This window comes from Maylandia zebra, linkage group LG15 (assembly GCF_041146795.1).
Source record: "Maylandia zebra isolate NMK-2024a linkage group LG15, Mzebra_GT3a, whole genome shotgun sequence".
In the NCBI taxonomy this organism is placed as follows: domain Eukaryota; kingdom Metazoa; phylum Chordata; class Actinopteri; order Cichliformes; family Cichlidae; genus Maylandia; species Maylandia zebra.
This window is the reverse complement of record NC_135181.1, coordinates 17,180,220-17,197,809: the sequence shown is the minus strand read 5'-3', so window position 1 is coordinate 17,197,809 and position 17,590 is coordinate 17,180,220. Positions and strand designations below refer to the sequence as shown.

At 41.2% G+C, this 17,590-nt stretch overlaps 2 protein-coding genes across 3 annotated transcripts; one reads left to right on the top strand and one right to left on the bottom strand.

Moving 5' to 3' along the window:
- Positions 1-2,964: 2,964 nt before the first annotated feature.
- On the bottom strand, positions 2,965-15,657 carry LOC101481925 (hepatic sodium/bile acid cotransporter). 2 transcript variants are annotated; one of them, XM_014414549.4, is made up of 5 exons: positions 15,527-15,657; positions 6,128-6,352; positions 4,594-4,680; positions 3,957-4,069; positions 2,965-3,871 (listed from the first exon to the last, which is right to left on the bottom strand). In XM_014414549.4, the coding sequence occupies exons 2-5, from the start codon at positions 6,314-6,316 to the stop codon at positions 3,631-3,633; spliced, it is 630 nt and encodes a 209-aa protein (XP_014270035.2). In that variant the 5' UTR covers positions 6,317-6,352; positions 15,527-15,657; the 3' UTR covers positions 2,965-3,630. The 2 variants fall into 2 exon arrangements, with proteins under 2 accessions (XP_014270035.2, XP_014270036.2); XM_014414550.4 differs by having other exon boundaries at positions 6,128-6,321.
- Positions 12,630-16,197, top strand: LOC106676955 (E3 SUMO-protein ligase ZBED1). The gene is made up of 2 exons (XM_024805257.2): positions 12,630-13,801; positions 14,045-16,197. The coding sequence occupies exons 1-2, from the start codon at positions 13,269-13,271 to the stop codon at positions 14,571-14,573; spliced, it is 1,062 nt and encodes a 353-aa protein (XP_024661025.2). The 5' UTR covers positions 12,630-13,268; the 3' UTR covers positions 14,574-16,197.
- The last annotated feature ends 1,393 nt before the right edge of the window (positions 16,198-17,590 follow it).

The following is a 17,590-nucleotide window of genomic DNA, read 5'->3' as shown; positions in this document are numbered from 1 at the left end:
TAAACACGTCTCCCATTGCAGCCCAGCCAGGACTCTGTCCATAAGCCTTTGGAATGTGGCCAGTGCATTGCATAGCCTAAAAGGCATCACATTCCACTAGAACAATCCCTTACGGGTACAAAATGCAGCTGCTTTTTGTACCCGTAAAGGTATCTTATCTTATCTTTTCAGGCTCTGGAGCCCATCTCTACCTGCCAGTATCCTGATGTCAGGTCTAGTGCACTGTTACACCCCGGCCTAGGCAACCGGAGTGCAACACGAAAAAAGTAAAAATAAAGGGAAAAAAAAAACACACACACAAAAACCCCCCACTAAAGCTCACCACCAAAATCCCGAAACGAAAGTATCGACAAATCTATTTTACAGCAAACTATTTATTTACAACAAAACACCAAACTATTTACAACACGGGGGAGATCGCGACCATGACACACTGAAACACAGGGTTTAAATACCTAGAGGGAGCAATCAGGAAAATGGACAACAAGAGGGAAACACAGCTGGGGCAACTCAGAACTGACGAGACAGGGAAACGTAAACTGAAAAGACTAAGATAACACAGACTTTCAAAGTAAAACAGGAAACACATAACAGTCACGCCAAAAAGAACACACTGACAACACCGAAACGTAACAGTTCCCCCCACCCAAAAATCAAACATTTAACACCAAGTGAAAAGTTTGATCCAGACAGACGAAGCCGATGAAGGCTGGAGCGGTCCCACTGACCCTCCAGCAGACGACGAAGGCTGGAGCGGTCCCACGGACCCTCCAGCGAAGGCGGATGAAGGCTGGAGCGGTCCCACGGACCCTCCAGCGACGACAAAGGCTGGGGCGGTCCCACGGACCCTCCCCTCAGCGAAGGCAGACGAAGCTGATGAAGGCTGGAGCGGTCCCACTGACCCTTCAGCAGACGACGAAGGCTGGAGCGGTCCCTCGGACCCTCCAGCGAAGGCGGATGAAGGCTGGAGCGGTCCCACGGACCCTCCAGCGAAGGCGGATGAAGGCTGGAGCGGTCCCACGGACCCTCCAGCGACGACAAAGGCTGGGGCGGTCCCACGGATCCTCCAGCGAAGGCGGATGAAGGCTGGAGCGGTCCCTCGGATCCTCCAGCGAAGACAGACGGAGGCTGAAGCGGTCCTCGGACCCTCCAGCGAAGACAGAAGGCCGAAGCTGTCCCTCCTTCGGACCCTCCACCGATCCCGGACGAGCCCCCATATGTTACACCCCGGCCTAGGCAACCGGAGTGCAACACGAAAAAAGTAAAAATAAAGGGAAAAAAAAAACACACACACAAAAACCCCCCACTAAAGCTCACCACCAAAATCCCGAAACGAAAATATCCCATGACGAAAGTATTAACAACCCATTCACAACTATTTACAACAGACTATTTATTTACAACAAAACACCAAACTATTTACAACACGGGGGAGATCGCGACCATGACACACTGAAACACAGGGTTTAAATACCTAGAGGGAGCAATCAGGAAAATGGACAACAAGAGGGAAACACAGCTGGGGCAACTCAGAACTGACGAGACAGGGAAACGTAAACTGAAAAGACTAAGATAACACAGACTTTCAAAGTAAAACAGGAAACACATAACAGTCACGCCAAAAAGAACACACTGACAACACCGAAACGTAACATGTACTGAAGTACTTGGCAGTAGAAAGCGTGTCAAGGGTATCCTGGATGTGTGGCGGGGGTCAAGCGTCTTTAAGAGTTCGCTCATTTAGTGGTCTATAGACCACACACAGTTGGGGACTCTGATCTTTCTTTTTCACCATCACAATTGGAACAGCCCAGCTGCTATTGCTAGGCTGAGCTGACCCAGCCTCTAGGCTCTGCTGTACTTGCTGGTTGGCCACTATTTGTTGCCATCCTGCATGGCGAGTGTTTAACTGGTGAACCTGGTGTGGTCAAGATGTCATGCTGGACGACACTGATGCGACCAAGGTCATTTGGGCCAGTGGAGAAGACATCACCATAGTACCTCAGCAGGCCTGCCAGTCCGCAATGGGCAACGTGTGTGAAACCGGGGCTGCTCTCAGTAAACTGTGGTTTTATAGGGACATTGCAGGTACAGTTCATGGTGGTGAATGGCTGGCTGCATGAGGGGGATGTAATAATCCAAGAAAGGTGATCATGTGTGCCATGCTGTCCCACTGTAAGTGGTGTAGATGTAATATTTCCAGGGCCTTCACAATCTGAGTACTAAAACTGCTTAAACTCGCTACACACTGCATTCTGCTTTGCTACTGGGGTTAAGAAAGGGTTGGTGTGAGTTGAAAGTGGCGGGGTGAGATGCCATGCAGCTTCAAATCCTGTCATATTGGCTGCTGCTACGCTTGCCATTGACGTTAGTTCCATGCCTGTGATGAAGGGGTTGCCACTACAGATCTTATTGTTTCTGTCATTAGCACGGTCCATATTAACTTTGCCACTTCATGGGCATTCTGACAAAAATGGGTTGCTAATGTTATTGAAGTGTATTACCTTGTCGTCCCCTTCAGCATCGCCCGGCGCCCCCATTCTCTCTGCTGTCTGAGAAAAAATAAAGTTTGCTCCCCTTCTCTCTTGGCACTTTGCAGAGTTTAATCCTGGAAAAGAGCCCCTAGTGTTGCCTCACCAGGTCCATGGCCCCAAACCGTAGTAAGAAGACCTCTGGCTGTTACTTCGGGTTCCGTGACTGGCTCGTAGTCGGTAACAAGCTTACTGCACAGGTCAACTTTGCTATTGAAGAGACAGAAGGAGGCATAGGAAAACTGCTTCACCGGAACTTTATTTTCTTCCAAGGCGTAAACACCGTGTACAGTGGGCTCCAACAATTTACTCAGAACGAGCATCGCACACACCTCGGGCTGCTGTGGGAGTTGTTATATTTTTTAATGCCTTTACTTTCTGTTTCTTCCGTAGATACTCGTGATCCCCTTGTTTTCCTCGCTCCCTCACTCAGACACACACCTCCAGGAGCAGTCCCACACATCCTTCCACAGCCTTCATTAAAGGGCTATACCTGTAACATGAGGAACCCTGCTCGACAACGCCAAATTGTTATGGAAATTTTAACAATGACCTGCAACAAACCAGGTGAGCGTTTTGAAATTGTTTAATAACATATTGCAATATGGAGAGAAACATCCCAGCCAAAACACTAGGATCATCTCTGAATTGTGGCCACCGCCCTTACATCTTATATACCCTATCACAGACACTCTTACACAAAGAACATTGAACAGAACATCATATATCTCTATACCTTCAGCCAAGCTCATCCTTGCCCCTCTCCCACTGTAAGAAAAGTTGCGACCACCCGTCACCTCCCTAAGAGCATGATGTCTGGAGATCTTCAAGAGGTTTTTAAATGTTGCTCACATGCTGTGTGCACATAAATTGCAAATGTCTGTTTCTGTTGAAGTAAACACAAACACAAACACAAACACACTACAAACACAGCACAGCAAAGCTTCATTAAAGTGTTAAGACTGATGTCTGGAGTGTGCTGAAGGTGAGGTTTTCTGTTGTCTTTTGTTTTTTGTTAAACAATATAACAAATATCAGTTATTAAAGTCTTTATTTGCCATCCCTGCACCAACTGATTAATCAACACTGTTAATCAGTTCTAGTGATCTGTCTGACCTTCATTCTCTTCACAAACCTTTGTGACCCTCTTTGAATACTGCGGCCTGTAGGTGTTGATGAGGATGCCGATGCCACACGGGACAAGGGTCAAGACCAACGATAAGATGATTTGAACATACGGGACAGCGTTCCGCACACTGGGGAAACCCTTGCAGTAGATGTAGAGCAGGAGAGGCATCATACCCATAGCCAACAACATGGAGCAGGAAGTCATCACGATGCTGAAGGGAAAGACAAGGGTTATGATCACCTCAAATTACATTTTTTATATAAATGTATTACAAGAATATAACTTCTCATGTGTACCTGAGGTTGATGTCCCCCTTTAGTGCCAGAGTCAATGTGTTGGAGAACTGTCCTCCAGGACAGTAGCCACAGACCAGAACACTCACAGCTGTTATATCACTCAACTGGAACCCCTGTAACACAAAATCACAATAACCTCTTACAGGGTGCCAGTAACAAGGTTTAACAGTGATACAAGTGCTGATCTGGTGTCAGTTATATTCTGGTACAGCAACACAAATTCAATTATATTGGGCCACTATGTATTATAGGGTGAAGAGCAAGAGTACTAAATGACACTGGAAAGAGAAATCAAATTTCCCTCATATTAGCTTCTCTTCATTGGTTCCCTGTTAAATTCAGAATTGAATTTAAAATGATTTTCCTCACATAAAAAAATCATGAATAATCAGGCCCCTTTATATCATAAAGATCTTTATTACCCAAAATGAGAGCTCTTGTGAAGTATGCCGACAGCATGGAAAAAGAAAATGCTTTTTTTTTTTTTTTAAATTGATTTATTTTAATATTAATCTTCTTTCTGGTTAAGTCAGTTTGTATAGTTTTCTTATTTTTATTATGAATCTCTTCAAAGATTTTGTGGGGAACTAACTTTATATGAAGTATTATTTCTAATCTTATTTAACGTAATACCAACCTTAGCCAAGCAAAAGGCTGTAAGAGGCATGATCACATACTGGGACACAACTGCAATAGCCACCCCCTTAGGTTTCATGAGGTGATACTGGAAACAGAAGAAGGTAGAAAACTGATCAGAAATAATATCACTGGATATATAAACACACTTCAAAATGTTAAAAAGTTCATTTCAATTCAAAAAGGTAAACTTTCAGTTTTCTGTATTCATAGCAATAAGTATTATTCCAAAATCCTGTATCTGTAAATATTTGAAGATTTTATTCCAGTTTGAGTAAAAATAATCAGTCCTTCCTTCCTTCCTTACTTCCTTCCATTTCCTGATGCTTATCCAGGTTCAGGTCATGGGGCAGCAGTCGGAGCAGAGAAGCATAGTCTTGCCTCACTCTTGCCACCTATTCCGGCTCACTCAGGTGACACCTTGCCATTTCAAAGGCAGTATTGAATAAGTATTGAACACTTTACCAATTTGCTAAGTGAATATATTTCTAAAGGTGGTACTGACATCATTTCAAAGGCAGATGTCACTAACAACCCATCCAATCCACACAAAGAAATTTAAACCAGGCATATCCATAACTAACAGAGTTTCCTTGGATCTGTGTTTGGGACGTCCACCCTTGTTTTATCGTCATCATCCTGGTAGATGACAGCAGATTTTCATCAACAATGTCCCGGTACATTTTTCCATTCATCCTTCCTTCAATTATATGAAGCATGCCAATGCCATATGCTGAAAAATACCCCCACTCCATGATGTTCCCACCTTCAAACTTCACTGTCGGTATGGTGATTTTAGGGTAATGTGCAGTGCCTTTTGACCTCCAAACATGGTGTGCATTACGGCATCCAAAGAGTTCTGTTTTGGTCTGACCAAATTATATTCCCCCGGTATTTCACAGATGTGTCTAAATTTTGTTCAGCAAACTTTGAACATGTTTCAAAATGCTTTCTGTTCAGCAATGGAGTCTTGCTTCATGAGCATGCTTACAGACTATGGCGTTTTAATGCATTACGTATTGTTTTCTTTGAAACAATCGTACCTGCTGATTCCAGGTCTTTCTGTCCTTGACTCTTGGACTTGAGCTCTTCTGATGTTTATTTTCTCTCGTCTGTCTGGTAGCACCTGGTCATGTCCATTTTATGGTGAAATTGTGTTCTTTCCACTTCCAAATTATGGCCCCAATAGTGCTACACTGGAACCTTCGCTAGTTTAGACATTTATCTGTAACTAATGCCATCACTATGTTTTGGAACAATAAGGCTGCGAAGGTCTTGAGAAATCTTGTTGGTTTTACCCTTCATCTGATGTTTCTTGTGTGACACCTTGGTAATGAGACACCTTTTTATAGGCTTGGGACTGAAACTGCTGAAATTAGTTTGCATTAAGCGGCAGGATTGCTTTCTATTTACTGATTTCAGCTGGCGTAATGACTTTCCACAGCTTTTAGCAATTTTTTCAAGCTTTGTCACAATGCTTTTTTGCATATACACAAACCACATATACATTTGAATTCACTGCTGATCTTGGTCACCTTGATCTTAGACACCTCCATGGTGCATCCAAGTGAAACCATGTTGATGATGATTATGATTATAACCACTGCTGAAATGGCATCATTAAGAGCAGAGTTCACAGCAGGACGGTAAACCCAGGTGGTGTTTCCAATCGTCACATTGCGCCACAAATCTTGATGAGAGGTCAGGTTTGCTGTGTTGTTCATGGTGCCTTCAAATCAGAAGAAACAAGAGGTTCTGAGCTGTGAGTGAAAAACCACAAGTGGAGAAGAACAACAGAGAGCAGAGTAAGAGTTAAGCAGAATACCAGCATCTTTGTTTGTTTACATTCTGTGCTCAGATTAAGTCAGTCCTTAAACTTAGTGAAGAAAACTTCTCTAGCAGGAAGTTCACACTCTGTCTTATTGAGATATCCTTACGATATAGATTCTGAGCTGTGGTAAGATAATTTTCAGATGCAGTTTGTTAAGCTGTATTTAAGTAATAGAACCTAAAGAAGCCAATAAATTGCTGAAATAAATGCAGAAAATTCATGTATATGTACTTTTGTTTGTTATGCTTGGTTTAATGTTCTGTCAAATCTGGCATATGTTACAGCACTGTAGTAAAGACTATTCAATACAGAGAATGATTTCACTTTAATTTGTCCAAAAATAAAATAAATAAATAAAACCACTTTAAAATCTCTGTGCGCTCTCTGTAAGAGTGTCACACCTGAATGCCCTCTAAGAACTTTGTGTTCAAATTGATCGAGTTTAAAGTTTAACAGCTGACACTTTGGGGATGAAACAATAACTGCAACAGTACACTCTGGACTACTTAAAACACATCTCATACTAGGATTAACTGGTTTCTGAAGCACTGGTCTTCTGCCTTTCTCTCAGGACCTGTGTTGTGTTTTGCCGTGATCATTTTTCTTACTCAAACACCCCGTTTTACATCAGCATGCACAGAGACTGAAGCAGGAAGCCCGTGTTAATAAACAAGATTGATACAGTAATTAGGGGTTTTATGGATAGCACTTTATAATACGGCTCGAAACTAAGGGGGAAATTCCTGTAATTAAATGAAATTCCAATGTGTTACATTTAAAATTATAATGTAATTGCACTTAAATACTTAAACGTAGGCAGACCAGAATAAAGGGTTTATGTTTTTACATGAACAAGGAAATAATAATACTGTAAGTAAACTTAAGTTGTGCATAAGTAATTTGAAGTATTCTCTAATTTCATGGTAATTTTGCAGAAAAACAAACAATATTTTCCTATCTTACTCTAAAAATATGTTGTATTTTCAATATGGCATTGGCCATATTATAAAATGGATTACTTTTGCCTTTTTACATCTTTATTTAATATTCATTACATTGATATGCATGTGATAAGGACTCCTTTAAGGGCTCGCAAAATCGCTAGCCCGACGTCCCGGGGCTAGCGATTTTTCCAGTCGGGCTGCCAAAATCTATCTCTGCCCTGCCCGTCGGGTTATCATAGGAAGGAAAAATATATGTCAATGCTTTTGCATTCTTTCAGAAATGTAGCTGGGTAATTATGTCATTGGCATCGGTGAGCCACTGTCAATATGTGACATATTGAGATCGCGTTTGAATTTGCACTAGTTTTTTGCTTTCACTTTGCAATCGCGCGAACTGTGTATAGAGAGCGACAGCACTGATCTGTGAGTGACGATAATTTGCGCACCAATTCCTCCGACATTGTCTTATCAATCATTAGCTTACTATGCAAACATGACAAGTGAAATCTCCCGCAGAAAGCTTAAACATGTGAGAGGTTGATCGTGCAGAGAATCGCTGAGCGTTATGTGAGTGCATGTGTAAAAGCAGCAGGATATATATTTTAGTCCTGCTGAGCCAAATAAGACAGGTCAGGGTGAAGAAGTGACCACAAAACAGAAAAGTTATGACAAATCAGACTATAAGGCAAAAAGAAAGTGCAGCTTTATGGTTTCTGTGACTGCAATATGACAAGCTAAATAACCAGGGCTGCACATAAGTGGTCCGCAGGTGCGCATTCGCTGTCAAAATAAAAAACGCGCACAAGATAAGAAGTTGCAATGCGTGTTTGTGTGCATAAGATTTTCAGGAGGAGGACAGACATTTGTTTAGAACTCTTAACGATGTCGAAGAAGCAAGCTCCTTTAAGTAATTACTTTGGTGTTCCTCCACCTCCAAAGAAATGTCAGAAGGAGTCCAAACCACAAAAGAAGCGCGTATTCTCGGAAAAGAGGTTGCAGGAGGTGAGCTGGCTTCAAACAAATGATGAACGCACAGTCAGTGGCGTGTCCAGCGGGGTGGCCTGGGGGGGCACAGGCCACCCCCCAACCAGACTGGCCACCCCAGGTGCCACCCCAAAGGCAAAACAATAAAATTCAATCAAATATCAAATGTCCGATTATGTTTTCACGGTGAAGCTGAGATATCTGAGTGTAAGTGAATGCAGCATTGGCTTCTGCGCTACATCACGTTAGCAAAGGTAGGAGAGCCAAGCACGAAAGACGGCACAGCAGGAAACAATTTTTCGGTGAAAGAAAATGAGGACAGAATAAATGTCCCGGTAAGTAATATTAAGTTTGTTGAGTTTAGTAAACTTCGGTGAAATTAGAATACCAAGGAAAAAATAACACTTAAAGAATTATTGCAGCCATCGAATATTTCAGACAGTAGGCTACTGAGGGCAGCTAACATAAGAGTTATGAGTTATAAGATATAATCTAAGTCGTAACATTGCTGTATGGAGCTGCAGATTTGGTTGCAGGTTAACATAGCTGGACTGGCCATCGGGCATACCGGGCATATGCCTGGTGACTTATTTTTTATTTTTTTTTTGTAATGGCATGAACAATGAGAGGAGGTGGATTGGCCAGATGCAGGTCGATGTGTAAAAATAACTCAGTTGTTTGGTGGTGGCTATGACGGAGCTTCCACAGAGGCCAGCAGGTGGATGAGGGAAGGGGAGGCAGGAGGAGAGCCCCGAGGCAGCCGCCAGTCCGAGTGTCAGGTGAACTGAACTTCAGGTAAGAAGTTATGACCTGCAGTCTATCTGGGTCAGATATAAACCAAGTTTAGGTGGAGTTTATTTTCGTTGTGCTGACTTTTTACCGTCAGTTGCAATAACTCGTGCTGCGTTCTAGCCAGCTTGACGGAGTTTTTATACAGCTGGGTGGGTGCTATGATGTTACTGATAGTGAACTTTATTTTATTCATAAGTTTAGTTAGTAGAGTTGCCAACGGCTCCTTAAAAAATGGAATGGTCCCTCATTCAGAGAAAATATTACACGTTTCGTATTGAGCTGAGAAGAGACGCAGTTTGTCCCGGACTTTAGCTATAATGAAAAAAAGACACAAAGGAGTTATTCTGTCGTTATGCTGCACAGCTGCCTCTTCTTCTCTCATTCTCTCCCCCTGCCTCCCCTGTTGCTACTTCAATCATTAAACTGATCAATGATCAGCTGATCGGCTTTTCTCTCTTGTTTATTTATCGCCCACTTTGCGCCAGAAAGAGGAAACCAGCAGATGTCGCTCTAAACAACAGCAGCACGTTTAAGCTTGATCAGCTGTTGTAAGAATTTATTTAATATTAATTTCTAGTATCAGCTGATGTTTGCTGGAGCCACAGCTGTAAAGCTGCTGGTCATGATATCGGTTTGGTTATGTGATGAGAGGGAAACATGAAGATGAAACCAGGAGATGTCCTTACTGAATCATCAGAGCTGAACAGGTGATGGAGAAACAGGTTTACCTTTTAGTTCACATGAATGAGTTGAAGGGAAGTTATGAACTGTTTCTGAGAGACAAATAACACCAGGATCCTTTTCTAAGCAGCTGACAGCTGGTAACTCTAAATCTTACAACCAAAGTTTTTATTTGACGTAAAATGTATAGAAATCATACATATACCAACAAGACTGTACATCACTGTCACAACAGCATTTGTTTTCATTCAAAGGCTTTATGGCTTTAATGCCTGGTGGGCCGGTCTCTAGTCAAAATGCCCGATTTTCTGTCCCAGTCCAGCCCTGCAGGTTAATACTGGCAGTGTCACCATGCCAGCTGACTGTATTTCATCATCAGCCAGTGTTGTTCTTTATCAATATTACCAAAGTTGACCATAAGCCAGCATAGAAAGTATTTACTTGCTTTCAGGTTTTATTCAAATGTTAGTCTTTTCAGTTGTTTCTCTACTTTTTTCCTGTTTCAAAATCAAACACCAGTTTGTGAGAAGATTATCTTCTTTTTTTAACAGGCAGATAAAGTTTTACATTGGAACTGGCTAATTTGTCAATTGTTTGTTACAAATGTTCATATTTTAATATTAAAAATGTTTTTGCCCAAAACATATGTGAACTATATGTCAGTAAAAATACTATGCAAATATTGCTGTCCTTGACTGCTGAGTAAACACTGACAAAGCACTGATTGTATCTCTTGTACTTTATCAACGCAGTATCTAAAAACTTTGCACCGTAGTGGTTAAAATCTCATTCTAATAAGAGTTAAAAGCGCATTCAGTTATTAGGTTTACAGGATTATTGAATTATGGTTAACGGTTGGTAGAATTTTTTTTTAAACATTATCTGCCAATTACATCTGCCACCCTTCTCCAAATCTGTGCCCCTACCTGGCCCCCCCAACAAAAAATTTCTAGACACGCCACTGCGCACAGTGATGTGGTGCAGAATGTGTCGTGAAAATCCCACTCTAGCGGACAAAAACAGTGACTTTTATATGGACACAAACGCGCGTTGCAACTTCTTATCTGGTGCGCGTCTTTTATTTTGACAGCGAATGCGCACATGCGGACCACTTATGTGCACTCATGTAAATAACATAATGTTCTGCCAGGTGTGTTGTTGGTTTTCCCTCGATTTCTGAGTCGACAAGCGCCTTTCTTACTGGGACCAGTAATTTTAAGAAAGGCCCCCATTAGAACCCATGAGAAATGCAAGAAACGCATTATTGCTCAGTCTGCAATATCTTTCCCAGAACAAACACCAATTGCAAATAACATACTAAAAATAAACCTGAAAAATCTGTTTAGAACAGCGCACTATGTTGCAAAGAGTGAACTACCACTGGCAAAATTTAGCAGTCTTTGCAAACTTCAAAAAGCAAATGGCCTCGATCTTGGTTCCACTTGCCTCCACGTGACTTCAGTGGAAATTTCAAATTCAGAATCTGACACAGACTGATTCATGTTCTACACAGTTGTTAGGGAGTTTTTATTGTTTTACTTGCTTATGCTTCAAAAGTTATGTTACACATATTTCACCAGACACAGTTTTCTGTTGAAACAGGAAGCTGACCCTGTGACACTGACAAGAGACCAGTACAGAAATACATATCCGCAGAAGTTGACTTGCATTATATTATTCTTAGAAATTGACTTGCAACACACATACTTTGTGACACACACACACACACACACACACACACACACACACACACACACACACACACACACACACACACAGACAGCATCAGGACCTGCGTAACAGGAAATGTGATTATATTTGCATATTGACGACGTAACCTATAAAAATAAACGAATACTGCAGTTCGGTGTGATTCGCTCTGAGCTTTTCACCCGTGCAGCACGTTAACCTACACAAGTGTCTCAGTGTTGATTATTCACCTGACTGTTTGTTAACTGTAAATCACTGACAACAGTTCTTATAAGTTCATAGAAATTTCTGTTCAATTAGAACCAAGTATTTGAGTTGATGATTGTAATTTTTATACAATGTTGTAATTTGTGTTTCAACAATTTTTTGATTGTTTTGTTTCCTTTACAATATTATACTTTAATGTATAATATTGTAAAGGAAACAAAGCAGGAAACAAAACATCAATCAAAAAATTGCTCTTTTTTATTCCGGCTACTTAAATTTATTTTGGGCTACCAAAAACTGAAGAGTCCCTGCCCGAAGGGCTACCAGGGATTTTGAAATTTTGCAAGCCTTGCCTTTCCCTTACCAACTTTTAAGAAAAAATAAATACCATGTAAATTTGCTGGGTTACATCACCTTATAATGATGGAGCCAAGTCTAATTTAACTCGATGTTTTTTACAATCACTGTTCAAACATAACCTTCAAAACAAGGGTCTCATTTTCTGCAAAATACCAGCAAGTTAAGGAAGGTTGATACATAATACAGCCCACATCTCAAAAAGTACAGAGCATTTACACAAGAAATTATGCAGTACTTACAGTATAAGTATTTGTTTTTCCTGTAAAAGCCTGACTTGTTACTCCCTTATTGTAGCATTCCTACTTTTTTCCACTGTCATTTCAAATACAAGAAGCGAAGAAGAGTAATGATAGATTATGAGAGTTTGGCTATGTGAAAATGTTCAAGAAAAGAAGTCAAGATGGAACAAGGTGATGTTTTAGTAAAATTAATTTTAGGAGTTAATTTAGGATAAAAACTATAGCTGTCGAAATTAACGTGTTAATTGCGATAATTAAATTTTGGAATTAATTACGTTAGAATATTTAACTATTTAGCGCAACACGCAGATAAGTCGCTCCCATAATTCCACTTGATTTGTTTACCGCGCCACTGAAAATGGAGAAGCAGGAACAGGATGGCCTTCTGGATGGGGAATTTAAATACAAGAAGAACATAGATGGGACAATAAACAAACGCGTTGTAATTTGCACTCACTGTAGTAAAGAGTTTCAATTTCACCGTTCAAATTCGACCTTAAAATACCACCTTAATGCCAAACACGCGTTTGTCGGGGCAGCAGCTTCACCCGGCCTGCGTCAGACCACTCTTAGTGAACGCAGGCCACTCGGTAAGTCTTCTTTGGACAAACTGACCGACAATATAGCCAAATAGATAGCAAAGGACTGTAGACCGCTAAGCATTGTGGAGGACAAGGGCTTTGCAGATGTTTTAAAGGTTGCATCTCAGGACGCGTCCTACAAGCCCCCAGCGAGAAGCACAATAACAATTCGAATCCACGAACTGTATGAAACGGAGAAAAAGAAAAAAGAAGAGGCTCTAGTTCACACAGAATGCGTGGCTCTGACAGGAGACCACTGGACATCATTGACTAATGACAATTACCTGGGAGTTAATGCGCATTTAATCACTGAAGCCTGGGGTCTGACATCCTTTGCGCTGACTATAATGAAAACGGAAGAGCGGCACTTTGCGGAGGCTTGTGCAGAGCAGTTCCAGACTGTTGCTCGCAGGTGGAGAATTGAGGAGAAGGTGACAACAGTAGGCACGGACAGTGCGCGCAATATGATCACCGCGGCTCGCATCATGCCATTCAATCACATGCCGTGTACCGCGCACATTCTACAGAGATGCATCACAGTGAGTCTCGCAGACAGTGGCTTTGTCACAGTGAGTCTCGCAGACAGTGGCTTTGTCACTGCGCTGGCCAAATGCCGCAAAATTGTTGGCCATTTTAAGCACAGCCCAGCAAACACAGCAGAGCTGAACGCAGAGCAGGTGTCACTGGGGCGCAAGCAGGAGCCGTTGGCCCAGGACGTGCCTACGCGCTGGAACTCCACGCTGGAGATGGTGAAGCGCTTGATCCGCAACCAAACTGCAGTAACCGCGACTCTGGATAAACAAAAGCATAAACTTGTCCTCCTGACGCCTCCAGAGTGGGACAAACTCCAGAGACTGGAGACACTTCTAGAGCCCTGCAGGTGAGCCTGTCATTGTGACCATAATTGTAGGTTTAGATTAAATGTATCAAACATACATCTTAAATCAGTTTTGTTATTATGAAAATGTCTTATTTAAAAAATAAATGAAATCAAATATTTTATTAATATTACCTAGTATTAAAAAGCTTTTTTTAATTTGCTGTCTTATCTGTGTGTGTGTGTGTGTGTGTGTGTGTGTGTGTGTGTGTGTGTGTGTGTGTGTGTGTGTGTATTCCACTGCAGATATGTGACTGAACTGCTGGGAGGAGAGGCCTACGTCTCCTGCTCTGTAGTTCTACCAGCCTTCTGCCACCTGCGCCGTGTCATGGAAGTAACTGATGAGGACCCTGCATATGTGGTGAGGTTTAAAGAGAAGTTTAAGGAAGACCTTGCTTCCCGCCAGGAACATACCAACTATGCATGGCTCCAGATCGCAACTGCACTGGACCCACGTTTTAAAGACCTACGCAGTGTGCCCAAGACTGACAGAGAAGCAGTGTGGACCACACTGGCAGGCATGCTGCATGAAGACTCGCCTAGAAGATCACACACTGCAGAAGAAGGTCCAGCCAAGAAGAGGCTGAGCCTGCTGCAGATGGACTCTGACTCTGAGTCAGAGGAGGAGGTACAGCAGGACAGAGCCATACAGCGCTACAGAGCAGAGCCCTGCACTGCCCTTACAGTGGTGGGCAGCTCATGCAGGAGCCCACAGCCAGCTGGCCCGCCTTGCTCGCAGATACCTGGCCACTCCTGCCTCCACAGTGCCCTGTGAGAGGCTGTTCTCTGTAGCAGGGCACATTGTGAACAAGAAGAGGTCTGCTCTGCACTCAGAGAACGTGGACAAGTTGGTTTGTCTCAGCAACTGGCTGAAGGATGAGTAGACCAGAGGACCGTGTGTTTAGAGCTTGTTCTATGGTTGAATGTGATTTAAACAATACTTTTCACTGTTGTTCATATTTTTTTGCACTAATCTACCTTACCCAAAAGGATGATTGGAGATTTTTTCTATTTTGCTTGTTGAATTAGGCCTATGTTCTGTGAACTTGAAGATGTATATGGATAAAACAATGTGCTAGATTTAAACGGGTGGAAAACATTCAGTAAAAATCCCTCACAATTATTTGAAGCCCTGTTCTGCTTGTACTGCTTGTACTCACAATTAATAATAAATAAAACAAACAAGTGTGTTAAAAACCACTATCTGTCCCGATTTTTACACATATATACACATATACACATATATTTCGAGTTGCGATTAATCAATTTTTAGGCTGTGATTAATTCGCTTCCAGCACAACACCCAGCCTACGTCAGACCACGCTGAGTGAACGCAGGCCACTCAGCGTGGTCTTAGCATTAAATAACACTAACAAGTGTGTAAAAATCCGCTATCTGTCCGTATGTTTGCACACATTTTGGTCATATTTCGAGTTGCGATTAATCATGATTAATTAATTTTTAGGCTGTGATTAATCTGATTAAAAATTTTAATCATTTTACAGCCCTAATAAAAACAGAACATGAGGTTTATTAAAGTCATTTAAAAGCCTACTTTCTTCACTATTTCTCACTAATCGTATGCATGCAGTGTAAATACAGTGAACTTTTATTTGACTGTTTAACACATTTAACTAATGCTTAACTAAACAAAGCATATTGCTCTGCATTTTCAAGAAATAAACAGTTGACAGATATGTTTACAGCTGTATTCAGTGCTTGCTTTACCTTTTAGGCCAGATTCTTCCTTTGCTCTGCTCTCGTCTCTTTGTCAAAACATCCTTTTGTGTTGCCACTTCTTTTATCTCTTCAGGCCTCTGGTGGTGCCATCTAGCGCACTGCTGACTTCAGCACCTAGAGAGGAGACCATCCTCCTCCACATAAAGAAAGAAATGAACTAAAGTAGCACTACAAGACACTTTATTTTATGTAACAGTTGGTGAAATGTTATTATTTGACCACTAGGCGGAGCTCTTGTAATGATAATGTAACTAACGCATTTTATTTTGTATGTTTTATTTTTGTGTTGAGCATGTTAACATTTTCCTTTTTTGCCTACTGGATTGGTGTACAGTTAATTTGATACATGGAAAGTAACCAGTTAATTCTGTAAGTATAAGGTAAGGGCAGAGGTCACTTCCTGTTTTAGGAAGTAAGGTCAGAGAAGCTGCGCATGGTGACGGTCTAGCCGTGTAAAAGTCAAGCTAAGAAAGAAGAAATAAGCCCTAAGTTCCAATTACACCGGTTTGTCTACTTGCAGGCCAAAGTGGTATGTTTGTTTATATTTTGTGAATTTTATATTGTAATATGTTTTAATGCTGAAATATAATTTTCTTGTACATTTGTATTCACCAGTTCTACGGTGTACCTGTGTACGTTAAGAGAAGCACAGTAAACATCAGTAAGGAAGAACTCTTGTGTCTCTCGTGTATGTGTACAAACCGGCATATTTTAGTTTTCAAATACTGCCCCACCTATTCAAAAGCATGTAATAATAATAATAATAATAATAACTTTATTTATAAAGCGCTTTCAAACAAAGTGCTGTACAACTATTTGAAACTAAAGAGATAAATAAAATAAAAGTGATACATAGCAATACAAGTAAACTAAAAGCCATAGAATTAAGACAGGGTAGGGTGTTCCGACCCCAAGTAATCTTCATATTATGTTTGGTATCTGGACAACTGGAGAGGTTTGTGTGCATGCTGTGCTTGGATATTATATGTGGACATCATCCAAGGAGATGTAGTTCATGCAGTGGACAAATGGCGACATCCTCTCAGATAGAACCCACTGCAGTTCAGAGGGGAATATTTTGACAAGGAGTGATAAGTTACAGATTTTCAAGTCAGAGTGATCTAGCTTTCATCTTTGATCTAGCCAAAGATAATAAAGACATAACTGGACTGTATTCTTTTTGAGTTTGTCTTTTTCAAAAAACTGTCTGTTACATGAAGGCTTTTTTGAAACTTTTGACTATAGATAGTGATAAATTAAATGTATGATTCACGGAGTAAATCAGGCCTTCAAACCCAAGTTTTGTCACCAATATTTACTATAAATCACTCAAAGGAATCTACAGCTGACATACTCCTCAGACTGCAGTCTGTTGTGAGATGATAATACTGGCTTTCCGCTGAAGTCTGCCAGTAAAAACATCTCTGAGGTAGGGCTGTTCATATAACGATATATATCGGATGACAATATAAAAACGTCTTATCGTTTCATTTTACGCTATCGTTTGTTTCGTGGTGTTGCAAAATAAACTGTTTACAGCAATATTTTTTCATCGTTTTGATGGTCACTGTAGTGGCTATATTAATTTCTTAAAGTTCTCTCTTTCTCTTATATTTAATACAACCACACTAACGGACAAGCGCCTGTTTTTATGCGTTGTCATTAGCGACAACGACGGTAAAACCATCACGTGTCCGCTTGTTTATTTTCCACATAAACCTTTCACAATAAAGCTCAAGATACTGATCAGACTTTTCAAAATAAACTGAATCACGTGAAATAGTATGAAATAGTTTACACAGCTACATTCTCACCTGAAAATATCTTAAAAGTTTATTTTGTGACCCAGAAAAAGTAATAAGTTTTTTAGCCCCGCTCCTCCGCCATTGCCGCGCTTACAAGTACGCACAGGCTCCGACAACCGTGGCCGACAAATGCGATCCTCCTTTTCCCCAGACTACCCTTTCTGGGTCACAAAATAACATTTTAAGATATTTTCAGCCGAGAATGTAGCCGTTTAATGCTCAAATATCTACTTAATTTATCAAAATA